Source organism: Neomonachus schauinslandi, chromosome 2, assembly GCF_002201575.2.
Source record: "Neomonachus schauinslandi chromosome 2, ASM220157v2, whole genome shotgun sequence".
In the NCBI taxonomy this organism is placed as follows: domain Eukaryota; kingdom Metazoa; phylum Chordata; class Mammalia; order Carnivora; family Phocidae; genus Neomonachus; species Neomonachus schauinslandi.
Window position 1 is genome coordinate 141,474,324 of NC_058404.1, and position 23,246 is coordinate 141,497,569.

General features: G+C 35.6%; 1 protein-coding gene across 3 annotated transcripts in view; it reads left to right on the forward strand.

Moving 5' to 3' along the window:
* Positions 1-23,113, forward strand: part of CNOT6L (CCR4-NOT transcription complex subunit 6 like) — a 114,269-nt gene extending 91,156 nt beyond the window's left edge. The window contains exons 9-12 of one of the 3 annotated variants that reach the window (XM_044912924.1): positions 3,774-3,925; positions 8,342-8,569; positions 10,690-10,892; positions 15,704-19,991. In XM_044912924.1, coding sequence (XP_044768859.1) covers positions 3,774-3,925; positions 8,342-8,569; positions 10,690-10,892; positions 15,704-15,916 — 796 coding nt within the window. In that variant the 3' untranslated portion in view covers positions 15,917-19,991. Of the gene's footprint in view, positions 1-3,773; positions 3,926-8,341; positions 8,570-10,689; positions 10,893-15,703 lie in introns of all 3 variants that reach the window. The other 2 variants (XM_044912925.1, XM_044912926.1) reach the window with 2 other exon arrangements.
* Positions 23,114-23,246: the final 133 nt, after the last annotated feature.

Consider the following 23,246-nt stretch of genomic DNA (forward strand, 5'->3'; position numbering starts at 1 on the left):
AAATAAAATCTTTAAAAAAAAAAAAAAAAAAAAAACTCATGAAATGATACTCAACAGAAATAAAGTGTGCTGCACTTAGATTATTAAAGGAAGTGAAAGAGGGAGGGATAAAATCATTTGATAGTACAGAAAAATATATGTAGAAGTGTTTATAATGGCATTAGCTATAATAGCTCAAATCAGAACTAATTTAAATGTCTACCACAAAATATTAAATAAATTATGGTGACTCTCTAGAGTGGACTATAGTACAATCATATATATTGATTTTGAATAATAATTTTATAAGTGCTCATTCCTTATAGAATGTTTATTAATAAACCAAAATATAAAATTATAGAGTATTATAATTGTATAGAAATATTTGTATGCAAATGCATGGGGAAAAGTCTGGGGGAAATACATTGACTTAGTGGGGATATTTCGTTGCAGGTAACTTTAAATTTTCTTTATATTTTTCCTTATTCCCAAATCTGTACAGTATGTTTATTGTACGGTCATTTTTTCTACTTTTTTTTTTTTTTTAAGATTTTATTTACTTATTTGACAGAGACAGCGAGAGAGGGAACACAAGCAGGGGGAGGGGGAGTGGGAGAGGGAGAAGCAGGCTCCCCGCCGAGCAGGGAGCCCGATGCGGGGCTCGATCCCAGGACCCTGGGATCATGACCTGAGCCGAAGGCAGACGCTTAACAACTGAGCCACCCAGGCGCCCCTACTTGTTTGTTTTTAAGCATCTATGAAATGCAGGACTGGTTTAAGAGTGAAGAAGTCCAGGAAATTTTAGTTACATCTTGGTTCTTACTTGGCTTATAATTAATATGGCTTTCCCCAAAGTACAATTTCAGTCTTTATTAATAAAAATACAGTCTAAAATGAAGAAGGCACTAGTTCTTTTATGCCCAGTTCTAGGTACTGTACCTTTGGGTAAACTTGAGTTGTTCAAATGAACAAACGTCTCACACCATATATCATATAAAGAATTGGCCATTTCTTTTCTTAGGAAAGATGTGATGGGGAGATACTTAAAGGGTATTATGGAGGGCACGTACTGCATGGAGCACTGGGTGTTATACAAAAACAATGAATCATGGAACACTACATCAAAAACTAATGATGTATTGTATGGTGGCTAACATAACATAATAAAATAAAATTAAAATAACAGTGTCAAGTAGAAGAGATACTAGGTTTTATTTATGGAAGAAAGGTACAGGGAAACAAATTGTCATTAAGGAAGACATTTCTAATTATTAGATGCCCCTCTCTCTCACAACGGCCTGACTTTGGTAGAAGTAAAATATACCAATACTAAAAATATTATTTATTAAGCAGGATTTTTATACTTTCCTACAACGTTCCTGTAAATAAGCCTTAAGAGTTCTGTAAATATTTAGAAGGTATTTTAATAAAAAAGTAAATACAAATAAACTGTAATTTTAAAATAACATGTTCACTCAAATGTTTCAAATACCAAATTTTAACACTTCAGAAATTAATAACATGTTTTGGAGGTGCTGCTTAGTTGACTTGTTTTTGTGCAGACCTCTGAATCAAGTTTTTGCCTGCTTGCTTAGGTTTTCTGAGTTCAAGGTCAGTTATTTATCAATTGAATCTCTGTGTCTCTGTGAATCAGGATTTTTATTAATACTCTATAACCAAAACCAAAAATACAGAAATAAACTGGATACAGAGATGGATATAAGATTATAATCATCTATACCCTCTGATTTAAAATTTTTATATTCATGAAAACAGATTCATTGTTTCCAGTGACTTAATACTACTTAAATTTGTTCTATGTAGGGGAATCTTACCAGAAATTGTTTGAAAAAGATGTCTACTGCTTAGATGTTTGGAAAAGTCTGGTATGGAGGATGGTCAAGTCTACCTATAGAACATATTTTGAATCTTCCTTCTTCTCTTTATTTCTCTTGCCTTAGCCCAAGCCGCCATCATCTGTCATTCATACAACCTCAAAAACTTTGTTTGGTCTCACAGTTCCCACTTTAGCTCCTGTTATCCATTCTCCACCAAGCAGCTGGAGTGATCTTAAAACATATAAAGTAGTGTGTTCTTACTTAGAACCTTCCATTGTTCCCTTTCGTCTCTAACAACATTTCATACCCTTCCATTCTTTTCTGTCCCATAAATGTGCAGAGGTCTTTGCTGCCTCAGGATCTTCTTCCTTTATCTGGAATGCTCTTAATCCCATTCTTCACCTTGGTAACTCCTCATCCTTTATGTTTCAGTTTAAATGTCACCGCCTTAAAGTAGAGGGTGAAAACTATGCTCCTTTTTATCACCTTGGGTTAGAAATAAGCATTTGACCTGACCTTTTATACTTCTCAGTGCAAGAGAACTTCAGAATTGGGGCAGGGAGAGGAGTACGCTTTCATCTAGCAGTGTCCTGCAGCATAGTAAGATTTTAGTCCATATTTATAAAGATATGAGTGCATGCTTCTGTTTCAAAGCTAGGAGGAAGATGGGATGGAAGCCTGTTAAAAGAACAAAGGTGTCTTCTCTCCACGTAATACTTAGTGAAAAGTAGTATATTTAGTTAGTTTTGGCCATTTATAAATATTTTACAAATCAATAAAACTAGGCTGAAAGAGGTTAAATGGCTTGACCCAAAACAGTATGACTTTGTCATATGTATGTTACCAGTATGACTTTGTCAGTGCTAGGCTCAATTCTATTAAGTCCTATAAATCTACAATACTTAATTTGGAAGTAAAGAAAATACTATCCATGCAGAAACTGTAGTCACATGGAGAGCCATTTTTCACCTTACAGAAGTTGTTCCCCTGAAGCCTTACATACATGTAACACTGCTTTTTAGTAAAGGCCAGGTGGAAAAATTGCCTTCTCCTTAGTTAAGGGCGTGACACATCTCTTGAGCGGTAAGAATAAAACTGCAAACAGGGTAGGTAGATTTTATTCTGTTGTCAGTCTGCTGACTGAGTTCTCGGTTGTGTTCACCTTTAAATACCAAAAAGTTCTAACAGTAACTTAAAGAAATGGGAGGAGGACAGTGTTCTCACACAAGTCCAGATATGGCAGTCCAGAACTGGTTCAGCTGCTTCCCAGTCCATAGGGGGTTGGTGTTTGCCCTCCTGCTTCTTACCACTGGAATAAAGCCATAAAAGGGCAAAGGGATATATATATGCAGTCTTTGCTAGGCCGCACTTCTAAGAAAGTTTTTAAAGATTTTACTTATTTATTCATAAGAGACAGAAAGAGAGAGAGGCAGAGGGAGAAGCAGGCTCCCCACTGAGCAGGGAGCCCGATGCAGGACTCAATTCCAGGACCCTGGGATCATGGCCTGAGCCGAAGGCAGATGCTTAACCATCTGAGCCACCCAGGCACTCTCTAAGAAAGTTTTTAAAACTCTTTTTTTTTTTTTTTTTTTTTTTTAAGATTTTATTTATTTATTTGACAGAGACACAGCAAGAGAGGGAACACAAGCGGAAGGAGTGAGAGAGGGAGAAGCAGGCTCCCTGCAGGGCAGGGAGCCCGATGTGGGGCTCAATCCCAGGACCCTGGGATCATGACCTGAGCCGAAGGCAGAAGCTTAACGACTGAGCCACCCAGGCGCCCCTTAATCACACTTCTTATGTCTCACTGGCCAGAACTGATCGCATGTCCCCTTGTAGATGGAAAATGACTGGGGAGACAGTGAATAGTGTCTCTGTCTTGTGCTCCCTCATTTAATGTCTTTTAGCATGATAGTCCAAGTACCTAATACCATACTAATAATGCATTGTACCTTTTAGATTTACATTGGTGCAAAAGCATACAGTGGAATTCAACCAAGTGGCAATGGCTAATTCAGATGGATCCGAAGCTATGTTGAACAGAGTGATGACAAAAGATAATATTGGTGTCGCTGTGGTATTAGAGGTCCACAAAGAACTATTTGGAACAGGTGAGTGCAATTTAAAATATTCTTACTAAAAATAAACACCATCTCATGCTTTCTCATCTCAAGTATACAGACTCTTGCCTTATTTATTGCACAATTTTTTTTTTGTCTTTGAGGAAAGTTAGGGGAGATGGGCAGGAAAATAGCACTAATTATGTAAACCATCATATATATATCTAGGGATATTACTTACCAGGTAATCTGTGAAAAAGGAAAGCCTTTGATATGCCATTATTTCAAAAAGGTTATTTGAAGTAGGAAATGCTTTAGTTAGGCCGAATTTGGAAGTTATGATGAGTTGGTTCTCTTTCTAGCCATATTTTTAGCTTCCTGAGTGTGAAATCTTTTGTCTTTAAGGTTAAGTACTTGGCAAGTTTCTCTAATTTTTTTGTTATATCTCAGTCATTGTCAGGTAAGAACGGGATCTTTTATCTACCTGGTACTTAGCTTTTGCATTTTAGATTATTTATAGCTTCCTTCAAAGTCAAACTCATTATGTACTTTGCATATCCAGACCTTTTTTCCCCCCTTTCTCCTGCCTGCCTTTGAGCATTTCATTGTTTACTTAACTAGTATATTTTAGGCAAGAGCAAGGAGAAGATGTTAAGACTACATTAGGGCTTTATTTTTAAACTTTTTTTCTGTTCTTACTGTAGAAGAAAAGATGTTTGCCTTGAGTATTGATTTGAATTATTCAGACCATGCCTATCTGTGAATCCTCTCCTTTTCTTTCTGTTATTAATTTTATCCATCATCAGATAATCTTTGATATCATATTTTAAATTTCTTCTTCTTTTTTGATCTTTCCATTTTTACCTACTTTTATGTCCTTTCCAGTCTTACTCTTTTCAAAAGTTAGGTACCTCTTTTTCTGGTAACATGAAAATTGAATTTCTTTTGGAGTTTTTTTCTTCTTTTAATTTTCAGAAAAGGAATTAGAAATTATACAGCAGATACTTTCACATTTTGAAATACATCTTTTATTCCTACAAGAGGAATTTAATATTATAGAAGGTGCTGATGGCCCTTACAGCCAGAAGTGACACTGTAAAATTTCTAGGAAAAGAGTGGAGCATAGAGAATTTTGTCTGTAAGATTTTATCTTGTCCAATTGCTTTAAAAATGACTTTCTATATTTATAAATCATACATCCAATAAGGGGTTAATATCCAAAATATATGAACAACTCATAAAGCTCAATAGCAAGAAAAATGAACAATCAGATTAAAATACGGGCAGAGTGTCTGAATAGACATTTTTCCAGAGAAGACAGAGATGGCCAGAAGGCACATGAAAAGATGCTCAACATCACTAATCATTGGGAAATGGAAATGAAATCAGAACCACAATGAGATACCACCTCATACTTGTTAATATGGCTGTTATCAAAAGGATAAGAAATAACAAGTCTTGGTGAGGCTGTGGAGAAAAGAGAACCCTTGCACACTGTTGGTGGGAATGCAAACTGGTGCAACCACTATGGAAAACAGTATGGAGGTTCCACAAAAAATTAAAAACAGAAATACCATATGATCTAGCCATTCCACTTCTGGGTATTTATCCAAAGAAAATGAAAATACTAACTTGAAAAGAGATATACACCCCCATGTTTATTGCATCATTATTTACAGTAGCCACCACATGGAAGCAGCCTAAGTGTCCATCAACAGATGAATGGATAAAGAAAAGGTAGTATATATACACAATGAAATACTATTCGGCTATAAAAAAGAGTATCTGCTATTTGCTGTGACATGGATGGACCTTGAGGGCGTTATGCTAGATGGAATAAGTCAGAGAAAGAGAAATATTGTATAACCTTACTTATATGTGGAATCTAACAAACAAATGAGCAGAGACAACAAAACCAAAATCATAGATACAGAGATTATAGAATTGCCAGAGGGGAGAGGGATTGGGGAGTGAGCAAAAAGAATGAAGTGGGTCAAGAGGTACAACTTCCACTTATAAATAAGTCATGGGATATAATGTACAGCATGAGGGCAGTAGTCATTCATATTGTAAAGTGTACTTGAAAGTTGCTGAGAGAGTAAATCCCAAGAGTTAACTTTATATGGTGACAGATGGTAACTAGACTTACTGTGGTGACCATTTTGCAATGTATATAAATACTGAATCATTATGTTGTACATCTGAAAGCAATAAAATGTTATGTCAGTTATGCCTCAATAGAATTTTTTATTTATTTTTTTAAGATTTTATTTGTCAGAAAGAGCACAAGCGGGGGGAGCGGCAGGCAGAGGGAGAGGGAAACAGGCCCCCCGCTGAGCAAGGAGCCCAAAGCAGGACTCGATCCCGGGACCCCAGGATCATGACCTGAGCCGAAGGCAGATGCTTAACCGACTGAGCCACCCAGGCGTCCCTCAGTAGAATTTTTTAAAAATGACTACTCCTGTCACATATAGCAGACACTTCAGTTACTTGTTTTTATATTCAACATTGAAGATAATTATATCTTAGTAAGGTGGAAGGAAACTTTATCAAAATAGTAGACTTAAAAAATTAGGTCTTGTCTGCAGAGTTTATATTTTCAATAGAAAAATTTAAGACATTTCTATAGAGGTTTTTTTTTTTGTAGTTTTAAGATTTTATTTAAATTCCAGTTAACATACAGTGTAATGTTAGTTTCAGGTATAGAATTTAGTGATTCATAACTTACATACAACTTTCAAGTGCTCATCACAAGTGCCCTTCGTAATCCCCATCACCAATTTAGCCCATCTCCCCCCCCCCACCCCCCCCCCCCCCCCCACCCCCCCCCCTGTTCCCCCTATTTTAGAGCCTGTTTTCTGGTTTGCCTCTCTTTCCCCCACCCCGCCATGTTCATCCATTTTTTTTTTCTTAAATTCCACATATGAGTGAAATCATATAGTATTTGTTTTTCTCTTATTTCACGTGGCATTATACTCTTAAACTTCATCCACGTCATTGCAAATGGCAAGATTTCATTCTTTTTGATGGCTGAATTATATTCCTGTGTGTGTGTGTGTGTGTGTGTGTGTACACACAAACCACATCTTCTTCATCCATTCATCAATAGGTGGACATTTGGGCTCTTCCTATAATTTGACTATTGTAGATAATGCTGCTATAAACATTGGGGTGCATGTATCCCTTAGAAACAGTATTTTTGTATCCTTTGAGTAAATACCTCATAGTGCAATTGCTGGATCATAGGGTAGTTCTATAGAAATTTTAGTAGAAATCAAGAAAAGTTTCCTTATTCATACTCTCTAGAAGTAGCTCTTGCTAATTTCTTTACTCATTACTAACAGAGACTGTATGTATATAGTTTTATTTAAAAGGCCTCATACCATGCACATTGAGCCTTATGTTTTAAATATTTTATGGATGTCTTTCTCTGTCTGTACCTGTTAACCAAATTTAATTTTCACAATTTTTAACTACCTTATTTTCCATTTTGAAAGTTAATACTATGTTAATACTTATTTTGACAAAATTTATAAAACAGAATTTTGGGGAGAGGAAAGAACCTTACATTTTCTAGTTGAATATCTCACTTGCCAAATGAACTTGAGTACCAAAAAAGTTAAGTGACTGTCCCAACACCAAAATAAACAGTAAAAAAGCCAGGTCTAAAACCCACGTGTCCAGATTTTGAGAGCACACTATTACCTGTGTCTTCTTTTTAAAATAACTTTATTTGGGTGTTTGGTATGAATTTGTTTTGGTAGGAAATTTCCTTCCTTACTTAATTTGTGTAAGTTAATATAGTGTTACTGCCTTTTATTGATCCATCACTGATGTGCTCAGGAAATGCAAGGTGAATGAGTACTGGGCAGTGGGAAGAATTTAAATTAAAGTTTAGGTCATTCAAATAACTGAAAACCTGCCTCACTAAGTAATTGTGATCTTTACATGACAGAGATATTTAAAGTGCTTGTTGACACTAAGAACTCAGCAAATCAAGGTACTATAATCAACTGTTAATTATATCATGATATAATTCTTAACTTGGGCATATAGAGCAGAAGTTGACAGACTTTTTCTGTAAAGGGCCAGATAGTTAATATTTTAGTCTCTGTGGGCCACATTCAGTCTCTGTCACAGTCTTTTCAAAGAAATTTTTGTAGACTCCTTTAAAAATGTAAAACGAGGCTTAGCTCATACAGGCTGTACAGAAACAGGTGGTGGGTCAGATTTAGCCTGTGGCTAAAAGTTTGTCTACCCTGATCTAGAGGAGTAATTCCCATGTTGGGATTATCAGAATCTTAGCACTTTAGTGTCTAAAAACTATATTATGAGATAAAAGGGAAGATACAAATTAATGGAAAAAAAAGAAGGGGCTATCGGTTTTTGGGAGAAAACCTTAAGATAATTGCTTTTTTGATCCGTAAAGCATAATCTTATCCTCTTTTTTATAATGTTTAAATTTAGGTATGAAGCCTATTCATGCTGCAGACAAACAGCTGCTTATAGTGGCAAATGCCCACATGCATTGGGACCCAGAGTATTCTGATGTGAAACTCATCCAGACCATGATGTTTGTCTCAGAGGTTAAAAACATTCTGGAGAAAGCCTCTAGTAGGCCTGGCAGCCCAACTGCAGATCCTAATTCCATCCCGCTGGTGCTATGTGCAGATCTTAACTCATTGCCAGATTCAGGTATTTATAACATTGCCTCATTGCTTTCAGTTTTGCTATAACTTCTAGTTGAGGGGCTAGCTAGCTCCCAACTTTTGAGTGGAGAATTTCTCTGCTAAATTAAGGGAGTGCATTAGTATGAATTCAGGGATAATAGGACATGGGGTAATTGAGAGTTTAGTAAAGAAGCTATTTCCAAAAATGTGTACAGGGTTAAGGGACACAAAATAATGGGTGATGCAGTACTCTACTACGAAGGGAATTAGGGACCCTTTACCACACCTATACCTAAAGGTTTGAAAATGGTGGGAACTGTTAGCAGAACTTGGAAAAAGTAGTTATAAGGAGAGGGTTATGTAGTAGGAGTGAAGGCTTGGAGTTAACTGATGCTATTTGGCATCAACAAAATGGGAGTCTCACTCTCCTCTCCTGCCGATGCTGCCCATTGACCAAATCCAACTAGAAGGGAGAGTGGGAGGGAGGTTGCCATTGATGCAAGTAAAAATCAGCCTCCTGAGGCACAGAGTGCAATGGAGAAGAGGCAGCCAGGAAATAGCACGGGTAGTTTTATAAGGTTGGCAACTTTTCTGTGAATTCATTAAATGATAAATGAATACTGTTAATTTGGTGCAGAAGACTGATCTGTATTCTTCTTGGATTTGACATTACTTCTTAAACTACACTAAACTATTTTATGTCCTGACTTAGAATATTTTAGATCTCTGTAAAAATTAATTCTGCATTTTAGATGTTAAAGTTCAAATGTAAAAACATTTAAGTATTACTGTTTTGCTATTACTGAAGCATATTCTAAATTTTTTATATTTTCAATAAGCTATTTTAAATTGTTTAAAATAATCTCTCAACAATAAATGTGAAATAACCCAAATACTTGCAGTTGGAAACTTGTAAGTCACAAATCTAGAAAATATCTTTACTTTTTCTCCTTAATAAATAAATGCTGAAATCATCCTTTTACAAATACTTGGTCTTCAGCCCCCAGCCCAGTTGGCACCTTACCCATGTCTTCCTTTCTTAGTCCTTTTTTTGAGTTGAAATGCTCTCAAGTACAAGTTTCTCCCATTTCATTTGATTTTTTTTAAGCTGGTGAGCTGTCATTTGACAGCACAGCACAGCCTGGTGAGGTGGTTATGGAACCAGACTGTCAGGGTTGGATCCTGGTTCTACCACTTACAAGCGCAATCTCCAAGTTCCTAATTTTAAATAAGGGGATAATAATTTCATCCACCACATAAAGTTGTTTGTGAGGTTAAGTGTATAAAGCACTTGAGACAGTGCCTAGCATGTAGTAAATGCTAGATAAGTGGTAGTTGCTTTTCGCCTGTTCACAGTACTGATAACTGTGCTCATGACTTAACTCATGATATGTTGCTGTCATTCCTGATCACAGATAGAGATGGCGAACAGTGTTCACTGATCATCATCAGAAGGGTTGTGATATATTTTTCATGTTTGCTTGTTAAATGGAAGCAATGTATTTTTTGAATGCTTCTACTCTTTTTAGCTTTTTATACGTATCTAATATTTTTGACCAAGTAGCATGTAATGTCCCTTATAGTATGAGACTGAAAGAACCTCACTGTAGTTCAAAATAAAGAATATTTTCTACCTAACCTAGACATCAAAGTGTTGAAGATGCAAAATCTATTTCTGTTGTAAATGACTTTTTATTATGTATGCTATATTTTACATATTCCCAAAGTTGTTAATTGACTGCATAGAATAGTGAAATATTAATGAGACATAGAGGTTTAGGATAATATTCTAAAAGCTTTCAGGGTTAAGACCTTCTTGGTGAATGCCACCTTGGGCTCAGGGAATCATCTTTAGCTTGAAGTATCATTAAGAAAACTGAAGATATTTCTGGATGATCCTGGTACTTTGTTCCTAAATAGGCAAATATCCTTCAGTTTGATTTAACCATATGAAATTGTTGGTGTTTGATTTTTTTTTTTTTTTTAAAACTGTGACAACCACAAAAAGACAATTGCATATGGCTCAACCTAATTAAACCATTCCAAATCTGGTATATCCACCTGACAATGAAATTTTGGTCATAAAGTCTTAATATAAGGTTTAAATGCTAAATGGTACTGTTTCTTCCTTCTTTCTTCTACTAGGTGTCGTGGAATATTTGAGCAATGGAGGAGTAGCTGACAACCATAAAGACTTCAAGGAACTAAGGTACAATGAGTGTCTTATGAACTTCAGCTGCAACGGGAAGAATGGAAGCTCAGAAGGGAGAATCACACATGGCTTCCAACTGAAGAGCGCTTATGAAAATAACTTGATGCCTTACACCAATTACACCTTTGATTTCAAAGTGAGTGACAGCCTCTGGGCTGATACAGAAATTATTTCAAATATAAACATAGGACAAGAAAGATATTATTTATAATGCTTACTTATATAATCTTCAAGCATTTTTAGATTCTCAAAATGTCTTGACTAAGTATGCTTCTAAATGTCAGATTTGTTAGCTTTGCTTTTTGTTATTACTGACTGATTTGAGAATTTTTTAAAATCCTAAAATTTTCACATTTCAAGTAATACTGATAAATAGCAAAAACTTCCAAAATGCTTACTGTGTGCCAGGCACTGTTGAAAACACTTTATATTTATTAATATAGTTAATCTGCACTTGTCCATATCATCCCTAACTTTAAGGATCTAAATAATAAGTAACCTGATATGGGTATATGGGTAAGTTCACCTTGAATGAATTTACATAATATTGTCTCAGAATTTTTTTTGTACTATTGATGTCTTATTTATCTTTAAATTTTCTAAGTTTCTTTGGGAGATGGTTGTACTTAGGGTCTATTTTTTATATATATATTTATATATATATATATATATATATATATATATAAATATATATCCATGTAGTCAAATTAGTATATTCCCAGGCAGTGGAACATTCCAGCTTAATAAAAGATACTTTTTTCAAAATAAAAAAATTTAGAGGACCCACTGTGCAAGACAAATTGTTCTTTAGAAAGATTGAATGTAGTGGTTTTCTGTAGGTAGGATTACTTTCCCTTTGCCAGTTATCTGATCAATTAGCTCCTCCATTGTACCTCTGACTTTTCTGGCATTTCAGGCATCTATACTAAAGTCTACACTATCTTGAAAAAATGCAGATGTTAGAAAGTGGTATGATGTAAGAAGCCTAGAGGGAATATAATAAAAATACCAAAGGAAGTTTTCAAAACGGGCTCTTCACATCTCCAGTAACCCTTTTATATTTTCAATGCTTGTTAGCCCCTTTCTAAGGAACAAATAGGAGGAAGAAGGGAAATTTGTGTGATGTTATTAGTCGACTTTCGTGATCATGAAGTGGAGGAAAAAATTGCGTAAATTGAATCTAATTTTAGTATTTTTGCTGTTAGAGTAGATATACTATCCCTAGTTTTATTCAAATCACTCAAACTCAGTAATGTGCTGGTAGATATTTAATAACCAGCTTCCTGAAAAAAAGAAACACTAACTTGCAGTGTTTGCTGATTTCTGTGTGTAAGTATTCCCACTGTGGTAGATTTCAAGCTCCCAACATAGTACCATTGAATTCAGAGTGGAGATGAGGCACTTGAGAAAGCAGGTACCAGCGGACTGTAGCACAGCACTGCTCTCTTGCAGCCTTAGAGGAAAACCTTTAGACTTCATGATGCACAGTTTACTGTAGGTTAATTCCTATCCTTGTGACTGTAGTGGTATGTAATACATCTCTGCCAGCACAACCCAGAAAATCTAAATTAAAGTTCCCTAAAATAAGTTTTTGTTGTTTTGGTATGGGTGTGGTTAAAAAGACCAAATCATTTCTACCTCATCTAGGCTTTGATAAATGTTATTTTTCCTTGTCCATCAAAGGAAATTGGAGAAACGAAATTGGGGATATTAATCTGAGCCATCTTTTTTAACCATCTGAACTGTTTTTAAAATCCTTTGTTGATATTGAATCAAAAATCTTACTGAACCATTTACATTGTCCAAAGAAGTACAGGTAAAGAACCAGAAGGGCATGACTCAGAGAGTGTTTTGTTTGAGTATGTAGGATAGGATGAGACAGAAGGACAGAGCTGTAAATCCATGAGAGACAGGCGTGTATGGGAAGATAAATATACTGGCTGGCCCGATAGATGGGTTGGGGGGGAGGAGGAGGGGAGGGGATGGAAAGACAGGATGACCAGAGAATAAACTGTGGGCATACGTAACAACAGAGAATGAAGCTTTTAGTCCAAATAACAGTGACTGTTTTCAGTTTTATGTAAAGCATTTTATGCCATCCCATTACTGAAGTCAGTAAAAAAAGGATAGGTAATATCAAATATAAAAATGTCATGTAGGGCGCCTGGGTGGCTCAGTTGGTTAAGCAACTGCCTTCGGCTCAGGTCATGATCCTGGAGTCCCTGGATCGAGTCCCGCATCTGGCTCCCTGCTCGGCGGGGAGCCTGCTTCTCCCTCTGGCCCTCCGCCCTCTCATGTGCTCTCTCTCATTCTCTCTCTCTCAAATAAATAAATAAAATCTTTAAAAAAAAAAATGTCATGTAATTAGCATTACATACAGATCTAAATACAGTGTTCTGCCATTGCATCAGCAGAGTGTTGTTAAATTTTATTCACTTGGCTTAGCATTTGTTTACTTTCTTGGTCCTTGAATAATTTAGAAATGTAGAAGAGTGATATTTAGAATCCAGATTCCCTTAATCTAGAACTGATTTGGAAGATACCAAAGGGTGGGTAAGCAGTAAGGAGAATTACTTGTAGACCAGGTGTCTTCAGGATAGCTAACAGAATATGGGCTGTAGACTGTGTGGCTTATAAATAACAGAAATTCATTGCTCACAGTTCTGTAGGCTGGAAGTGTAATGTCAGGGTACCAGCATGGTTGGGTTCAGATGAGGGCCCTCTTCCAGGTTGCAGACAGTCACATGGAAAAGAGTCTGAGGGAGCTCTCGGGGGTCTCTTTATAGAGCACTAATCCCATTCTTGAGAATGCTACCTTGATGACCTCATTACCTCCCCAAAGCCCCACCTCCTACTTCCATCATGTTAGGAGTTAGGATTTCAGCATGTGAACTTTGGGGGGACAGAAACCTTCAGACCGTAACACCAGGATACCTTGAATTAACAGCTTAATTCAGAATTTTCGCTGCAGCTGCCCACCCCCCGCCCAAGTCTAAGGGTGTGCCTGAGCCAGTTAGTGAAGAGAGGAAGGACTCTTTTCCTGTTTTGTCAAGAAGTAAATCTTTCTCTTTGACATTATGAAATTTATAGTATATAATTTTCTTAACATTGTTTTATAAGACAAAACTTAGCATAATGCCAGCTCATAAACTATTTTCATTATTTTTACTTTTTTTTCAAATACAGTTCTATAGACTTATTACAGAATTTCCTAATATAAAGACTGTTTTCCCACATTACAGCTGTTTAAAAAGTTTGAACCAAAACAAGGTTAGGAATCATTAGTCTAATAACCTACTTTGTGGATATGACAGTATATAAATGTAAATACATATGTACAGATATTTGGGTGAGTTCATAGATACGTCCTTGGTAAGGGTTTTGATAAGAGCTTTTACTCTGGATGTTTCACACTAAGAAAATAGTTAACAAGTGATGCCTCCAATTAAATACATCTTTCTAGAATGTTTAATGTCTTCTTGGGGCCTGTGTTTGCAAAGGATTCTGTAAGTCTAGCAGCTCGTGTACATAATGGCACTCTAATAAAGTGATACAGGAGATTTATTCAACCTAAGTAACAGAGTATTTCACTTGTGTTTTGTTTACTTTATAGTTGAAGCAAAGGGTGGTCTCATAAAGGCAGATAAATCCACCCTGACCCTTGTTAACCCTTTTCCTAAAATGTCACTGTAAAACTGGGCATTAGCCAAAATGAAAGGATAATACCGTGTACTAATATCATTTTTTAACTATTTGGACTTGGAATATTAATGGCAGAAAGTCCTTGGATTCAAGTAGGTACCCTAATTTGTGGCAAGGTTAAGGTTTCTAAATGTTGAATGAGGCCTTCTTCCTGATTAACATAATAAAATAAAATTTAAAAAAATCTTGTTATTTTGGTCTTGGTCATGTCAAAACCAACAAACTTGAGGTAATTATTTCCAAATTTCATAATATAAATTTTTTTCATTAAAAAAATTTTTTTTAAGTAGCCCATTTCATTGTGATAACATTTAAAATATTACTGGAACTCATTATGTGTAGCATTTCTAAATAGATACTTCCAGATCTGGAAATGTTTCTCCACACTTGGGCTCAGGCTCTCTTGACATGGATAGGAAGAAATGTGACTTTCTCCCCTCCTCCCCTTTTTAAGTAGGTTCCATGCCCAGTGCTGCACCTAAGGCAGGACTTGAGCTCATGACCCCGAGATCAAGACCCTGAGGTTAAGATCTGAGCTGAAATCACGAGTTGGGTGTGTGTGTGTGTGTGTCTTTTGCTAAGCAATCCAGAATTTACAATATACCAGAATTTGTGAAAATGAGAACACATTGTGAAAAAGAACACATTAGAAAAATTAACTGTATGTAGTATTTTGTATGTATGTAGCATATGTGCGAAAGCTGAACTAGAATTGGCAAATCTGAAAACGTGCTTTACCATGGCTTCATTCAGATGTGTTTGGTTATCTTGATGTGCAAATAATTGAAAATAATGCCAGTTAACATTAAAAAGTTAATTTGAGTCATACCTTTTCGTTATGCATTTATATAAAAACAGCTTGTTGTAACTGATATAGTGTAGTTCCCAAAATGTTTATACTGATGTATTAGATTTCACTAACCTAGGCAAGCCATTTTTAAAAGATGCTTAGACATAATTTGGTGTGTTTAGCTTCTCAGTTTGCTTACCACTTAGGCACAAATGCAGGGCTTTATGACTCCAGTAGGGTCCTGTATTTCCCTATTGAGCCATCTTTATTTCATGTAATACCCACTGAAGACTTGAGTCCTGTTTGACCTGTTGTCAAGACAACAGGTACCAAAATTACAGGTTACTCAGGTATTTAGCTTTTACAAATAATTGGTTGTTCTTTATATATCTTGAGTTTTTCTTTCTTTCTAAGCATATATTTTTCTTTTTCCCCAACCCCCAATCTCTTTCCAGGGCGTGATTGACTACATTTTCTATTCCAAGACTCATATGAACGTGCTTGGTGTCCTGGGGCCTTTAGATCCTCAATGGCTGGTTGAGAACAACATCACTGGGTGTCCACACCCTCACATCCCTTCAGACCACTTCTCACTGTTAACACAACTTGAACTCCACCCTCCACTTCTGCCTCTTGTCAATGGTGTTCACTTGCCTAATCGGAGGTAGTGGAGTACTGCCCCGCAAAGACGGGGGGATCTGTTGCTATGGACCTGTACAGTTGTAAATCAAAGTATGTAGGAGTGAAGTATGGCCATCCTTAAGCTGCTTCTTCAGGTTCCTTTCATTATGTGTTTGCTCTAAGATTTTGTACATTTTTGTGCATATTGGTATCATTTGGCACTAGGGCTGGAACCAAAGTATTACTCTTTCCAAATTTTTAATTTAACATGTTTTTAAATTGGACCTTCTTCATATTATATTAGGAGTCAACATTCATAAATAATAAATCACCAATTCAAGGCCCAACAAGAGTGTGTTTTTCCAAAACAAATATTTTATTTTGAATGGTTTCAAATGAGCCAACCATTTTTGTAAAAGACAATTTTTAAAAACTATAAAGACGACATTTTAAACTGAATGGTGGCATGCCTTACAGGAAAAATTTCTTGGATTTCTGTTTTCCATGATAACAAACTGATTTTTGGCTCCCCAAGTCTTTTGCACATTAACAAAGCACTTAAATTTGCTAGATCTGTACATAAACTATGATATAGCCTTTAACCACAATATGAAAAATAGAGAAATTAAAGATGGTTGCACAATATGCTTTCGAAATCAAACATTCAACAGCACGTGACAGTTTGTTGGGCAAGTGCTAGTTACTGTTTTTTTTTTTTTTTTAGGAATCACTCTGTATTTAGTTCCTCTATTAGTTATAACCTCATTAGAAGTATTAATTTTAAGCCTTTCTCTCCAGTTTATTTATTGGGAAACAGTGGGTAATTTCTACTGCCACAGATCTTGAAAATAGAATTTGTTATATTTAGGATGCCCACAAAATTAGTGTCCAGTATTTTTCATTATTCTCATCCACCTTTTTCTGCCTGGTTGTGCTAGAGAAACAGGTATTATATGATCTGTAAAATAATTTTTGCTGTTATAGTCAAATGTTTTAAAAACAAACAAACAACTACTGAATGAAAAGGCCCTGATCAAAGTTTTAAAAGGGAAAAGTGATACAAATATCTCATTTGTTTCCCGAAATAGGACAAGTGGCTATTGGTTTTGGCTTTTTGAGGTAACGATGGAAAGGATTTGCGGGGGGAGAGAACAGGGAGTAGCTGAAAACCTCGGATCATTTTTCCTGACTCTAGTTGCCAAATGGCCATTATATGCTTTTAATCTTTGTTTCCATTGTCTGTCAGGGTTGAATTAAGAAGCTACTGGTTTATTCCCAACTGTTGATGCTCTTTAGAAATGTTGGAATCCTTTTTTTTGCCCAGGAGGGGCCAGTTGAAAATGTGTGACTCGAGGCAGTTAACGTAATACCGTTTTCTGGGGGAAAAATTGGTTGGCTACTTGATGTTAATTATGGCACAGTTAACAGGAAAAGGTTGTGTCTGTGTTTTTAAGTTTTTCTTTATTCTGCTTTTTTGCTGCTATAAGAGTTTTCTGAAATTTATATTTTAAACTTTTCATGCACTTTACTGTTTCTAGTCTCAAAATGTGATATTTTTAATAAACAAGAAATTTTCCATTATGTGAATGAAATTTTAAAAGAAAATAGCCTATATTTGTGTCTCACTAATATATAAAGTACAGGTCAAATTTAAATTATTTAATTAGTTTTAAATATATACAATTTGCCTCCTCTTTCAAACCTGACATCTTAGGCTGTTTTATTAGTCTTAAATGATGCATTTCCTTTGGTCATTTTATACTAATTTCTTCCATAGTAAATTAATCAGGCTATATAAGATAATATTTCCCCAGAAGGATAATTTTAGTGGGACGAGGGTGGTGGGATGATGTAATGTCATAATGGGATTGCATCAGAAGGGTTCTGTAAAGCCAGTTAAACTCCCTTTTAAAAGTGCCTAGTGATAGAGGCGTTGTTTGTCATCTATTATAATTGGAATGTCATTGTAGTTGAGTGAAGTTTGATGTAAATAAAATATTCTTTTAAAAATGGTAAAGTACCAGAAAAACAAATAAACAACGTTTAAGGTGACAGATTTTCCTCAGTGTGCAGGTATCCCTTCTTATATACCTCAAACATTCAACATCTAGCCATGCAAATTGATTACCTGAACCATAGTACTGGAAAGTAGAATAGCATGAAAAACTTAATTTTGTGGACATTACCTTTTTTTGTAATCAGCTACTGTATGTTTTATTTGAAATCTTTTGTTTTGGGTGGGTTTTCTGCTCTGGAGGTATATGCACTAACAAAACATTTTCCTCCTTTCATATACGCATGTTAATTAGCAATGTGAGCAATATTTCCTACCATACTTCACTCCCAATATTTTTTGAGATGTTTGTATAAAATGGAATTTAAAGTTCACTTATGATTGTATATGAACCACAGAGGAGCCCATTTATTAATAAAAAACTTTTTTAATAGTTAAATGTAGAGGGAAAAAAATAAAAAAAAATTGGGAAACATTGTAAACAGCTTAAGTTTATTTTGTGTATGATCGAGGCACTCTGTTGCAGGAAGGTGTGTAATTGGGTTCTCTCTGCTTCCAAATGCACTCTTTCAAACCATTCATTATCCTGTGTATTTTTAATGTGGTTTTAGTAAATGTTGGTAGTAGCTCTGTTGAAGTAGGTAATTGTGTTATGTTTTGGGTGGCACACACACTTGGGGCATGGTAACCCAAATTTCATGTGCACGGTTTCCCTTTAGCCCACTGCCCAAATTTCACACACCTTTCACCCTTTGTTCCCTTTGTAAAAGGAGTGGTATCTGTTTTGAGCTGCCAATTCAGATGATCAGAAATGCTGCTCTCCTCAGTATTGTCTTGTTAAAACGCATGCCATTTGGAACTTTGGCAGTGAGAAGCCAAAAGGAAGAGGTGAATGACATATGGTATATAGTCAATGAAAGTAAATATTTATGCTTATATACTTTCTAGTTCTCAGAATAAGTTTAATAAGCTTTATGCCATGGGGCTGCTGCATATTTTATCTGAAGTTAAGAGAAAATTTGGGCATTTTTAGGTTGTGATAATGTGTTTTTTTTTTTTAACTGTTAAATATGATTTCTGGTACTTGTCTAAGAACTGGAGTGTTCTTTAAATTTATTAAAACAGTGTTGTTTGAGGAAGGGAAAACTGCACTGTTTGCTATTACAACAGTCATACAAGTGCATGTCAAGTCACCCACTTTCTCAGGCATCAGTATCCGCCTCATAGCTTTACACATTTTGATGGGGAATATTGCAGCATCCTCAGGACTGACATCTGGGAAAGGCTCAAATCCACTTACTGCTCCTTGCTTGTTGACTTTGTTTTAAAATATTGTGCCTGGTGTCAACTTTTAAGCAACAGCACTGCCTAAAAGCAAGCAGAGAACAGAATCCCAGCACCATTCTATAGGCAACTTTTTAGAATTCAGATAATAGTAAATCTGTTCAAGATTTATGATGTTTTATGTAAAAAAAATTTTGTACAACGTAGCTGAATATTTTTGTTTCATTTCTTTGATGTAAGGCGTGTGAACGTTCGTTTGAATATCACATGTAAAAGTCAGGTAATGGCACAATGGGTTTTGAGACCAGCTTCCCTTCCCCCCCCCCCCATTTGCCTTGTTCCAAGCTCTTTCTTTTCAAATTACTTTTCTGATATTCATAGGCAGATATTTAATTTTACTAATAAGCATCCGGTGTGAATGTATTAAAGAAGCCACTGTGTTTTAGTGTTGTAGTTTGCAGAAATATAAAGCTTCATTTCTTATTTGTCCCTATATTATTTGGTGTGTTACAGTTATGTATTGAATCACAGAGAAGGGAGAAAGCTGAAAGATACCTAAGGCTCGTATCACTTGATTCTATGGTGGGTTGTATTAGAATTGAGGATGTGGCACATTAAAACTGGGACATGGGCAAACATAACTGTGTTCCATTTTAAAATTGTATCTCCTAAGTATCTGTTGTTAAGTGGGTGAAAAATTAAGTTTGTATTTGCATTTCCAAGAGTTTCTAAAAATCACAAATGCCATCTATACTTCCAAATCAAATAGCAAGAAGTAGAGAAAGCACAAGACAAAATAGGTTAAATAATGTTCTTTGATGGAACGAGAGGCATATGGTTTTCATTCCTAATACAGAGCTAGGTTTTCTAGCAAATTGATTGTGTCCCAGTACTTATTTGTTTTTAAGTCTTATATTCTGAGAGATTTTAATAGCTTTGTAAAATGCACTGACTGAGCAGTAGCTTTGGTCACAGAAAACATAATCAGTTTCTGATACATTTGGCAGGCCATAGAATAATGGTTATATAGCAAGCAATGACTTCATGGCACGTTTTCAAAGTAGCACTCATATATACTTATATTTTGACAGAAATGTGAATTCTCACGTTTATAAGGTACTCTCCGACCTGCCCTCCCCTTTAAAAAAAAAAATCAACTTTCTAATGTGTAGATTCGTTTAACCTTTTCCTTCTGAATTACATCATGTTTGTAGAACTCTGAGAATTACAGGTAGACAAATTAGCTGGGAAAAGTAGAATATTTTTCTAAGCCAGGAACTTCAGCTAAAGTTTTCAATTTGTAGACAGATGAGAATTTGTATACTTACGGTTGCTTTGAGTGATTTTAATTTTTTTAAGGCATCATGATCACCAAATTCAAATTGAAACTTAAATAAATTAGTACATCTTTAACCTGGCTTATTTACCAAAGTTATAATCTGTTTAAGAACAGGATGCCAAGAGCATCTTTCATTTTACAGAATGATTTGGAAATCTGTGTTGTAGAAGTGTCATCCTAAAGCTTAAGGGTGAGAAGAAAAAAGAAAGCTCTTATACATATACTTTAGGGTGTTCTGAATAAGATCCACAAAAAGAAAACAAAAAATAGTTCTTTTCAGGAAGGTGGTAAGGGAGAAGCATGCATGTTTTCTTATTTTAACCAAATACCTTCTTTATGTAAGTTTCTCTGTTGAATTACTCAAGTCCTACGGCAAGAAGTAGGGAGATACTAGGAAAAACAAGCTTTGTTAACCTACTTAGTAATTTCTTTTGGCATAAGTTTGTTTGGGTTATTCTTGGAACCAAAGGAAAACAAGCATGTTGGGGCTTTATTCAACATACATTATGACATTGAAGTAATGGAATGTTTTTAAGTAAAATAGATTTTACTTTCAAAGCATATGAAATAAGGACATTTCTGCCTATTAAATGTTCATTTTTTATGGCACTTAGTATAAACTCAGTAGCATTGTCCCGAAATTAGAAATTGTGTTATCAGAAACCATAATAAATCACATTTTGAAAAGGGTATGTAAATGCCAAGTGATATGACTCTTTTTGGCATAGTAGCTTGGTACATGCAGCTTTCAAAGACTTTGAGAAGGCATAGTTTGGCACCTATTAGTAGTACTTTTTGTTACAACAATCTCCACAGATTTAGATAATTTTCCTACTATATATCTGTCACTTTTAAATCTAAAAGCATAAGAATCATGATAACCCTCTCAGAAGTGGTCCTTTCTTGCTTGTTTCAGTTTTGTGTTAATTTCTAGTTACGTGACATATAAGTGTATTTTCTTTGACGCTATCAATGGTTATATGTACCACATTTGTTTGTCTTAACTCACACAATTGGCTCAGCATTGATGTGTCAAACAATGGCTTTGCTTCTTAACAGGCTTAGTTTCCTGCTGCTTGTTTCAGTCTTGATACAATAAGTGATGCAGTAGTCTGGGTCTGTATGTATTCAGAAGCTGTACTGTTCTTTCTCTGTGCTTAACTTACTAAAAATATATTCCCTTACCTGTGAAATTCCTGAGCGGTGCTCTGCCAACTTTTTTTGGGGGGGGGGAGGAGTTTGGATGGCTGTATTACTGCACACTGGATCTGGAATTGTTCAGTGTTGTGAGTGGCAAATTTCTTAAACACCAGCAGCACTGAGAAGTGCACTATGGGCATTCGTACAGTTGTCCAAATGCAAGCTTTTCTTTCATCTAGGAGAAGTTGAGAAATAGTGTTCATTGGAGTACTTGGAATATTTTGAGGCGGATGAACATTTCAAACTTTGGCTTTTTTTTTTTTTTTTTTTTTAACCTCTGGATGGGGTGGTATGGAGGGAGTTTTTTGTTTTTTTATTAAGAGAAAGAGTGTGTCTGTACCTTCTCTTTCGAAAAGGCCAGGGTGTTGGTCATATTCACTATGGTTCTATTGTGATTTCTTTCAACCATAAAACAAGTGCCAACTGAATGTCCATGACATGATCTACTCTTCAACTCAATTTACCATTTGAATAGGGAAGGGTTCATTTATTTTCATTATTTGGCATTAAATTAATAGTTCATTGTTTTGCATAAATTTGAGTTATTCTGTGGCCTATAAAGTGTTTTTGTAACTAATTTAATGGTTGGAAAGCAAAGAACTTCAGTTTAAAACTGAGCAAGATACTTTGGTAATTTTCCCCCTGAATACTTGGGAGTTTCTATTGATACTATTCCAGAACAAATTCTCCTGTTTTGGGTTGTATATTTACTTTGTGTTTGTCCTAAGAAAAAGCCAAGCACTAAATCAATTTGTTACTGTGTTCCAGTGATCAGTTTAAAATCTAAGATTTTCTTTTCTTTTTCTTTCTTTTTTCTTGTTTCTTTTTTCATTCATTTTCTTTTTAATTAGAAGACGTAATGAAGTGCCATGTAATTGTAGCTTACTAGTGTTTAATGTTTAATAGACTGGTTCTGTGGTGTTTTAATCATTTAACTCTCTGTCATCCTTGGAGAAGGTGGTTCTGCTCTTAACTGAACACATTCTCTCTGACAAAATCACCAGCTGCTTTATTTTTCTATTTATTACAGTTAAACAGTTGATGAGGTCTGAAACTTGACCAAACTGCTCAGCTGAGATGTTTTTCACAATAGACACTGTACAAAATGTGCGTGCAAAAGGACACAGTTGGGTGGTAGTATTTTTTCATTAATGTGAACATTGACTAAACAAAGCAGTCCTGCCTTTTAAATCTTGTGGCAGCTCAGAAGGGAGGTGCTTAAGAACCTTAACTACTATGTCAGATGACAAAATACTTTTTTCCATTTTGGAGATTGGGTACTGCTCACACATGATGTATAGGGCTAAATATATGCTTGTTTCCTTGCACCTGTGTACTTCCTCTTCTCTCCCTCCCTTTCCTTCCCCTGTAGGCAATAAATGGCCATTTTGCAACTGCATACCTTTGTCTTGGTTTTTTACTCTTTATCTGTGCAGTGTGTGTCTGCTTTTAGGTCAGTACATCTCTTGGAAAGTGAAGTAAGAAGCCAAGGTAATTTAGGCAAAAAGTTAGAAATTCATGCTGGATTCCCCTCCCCCCC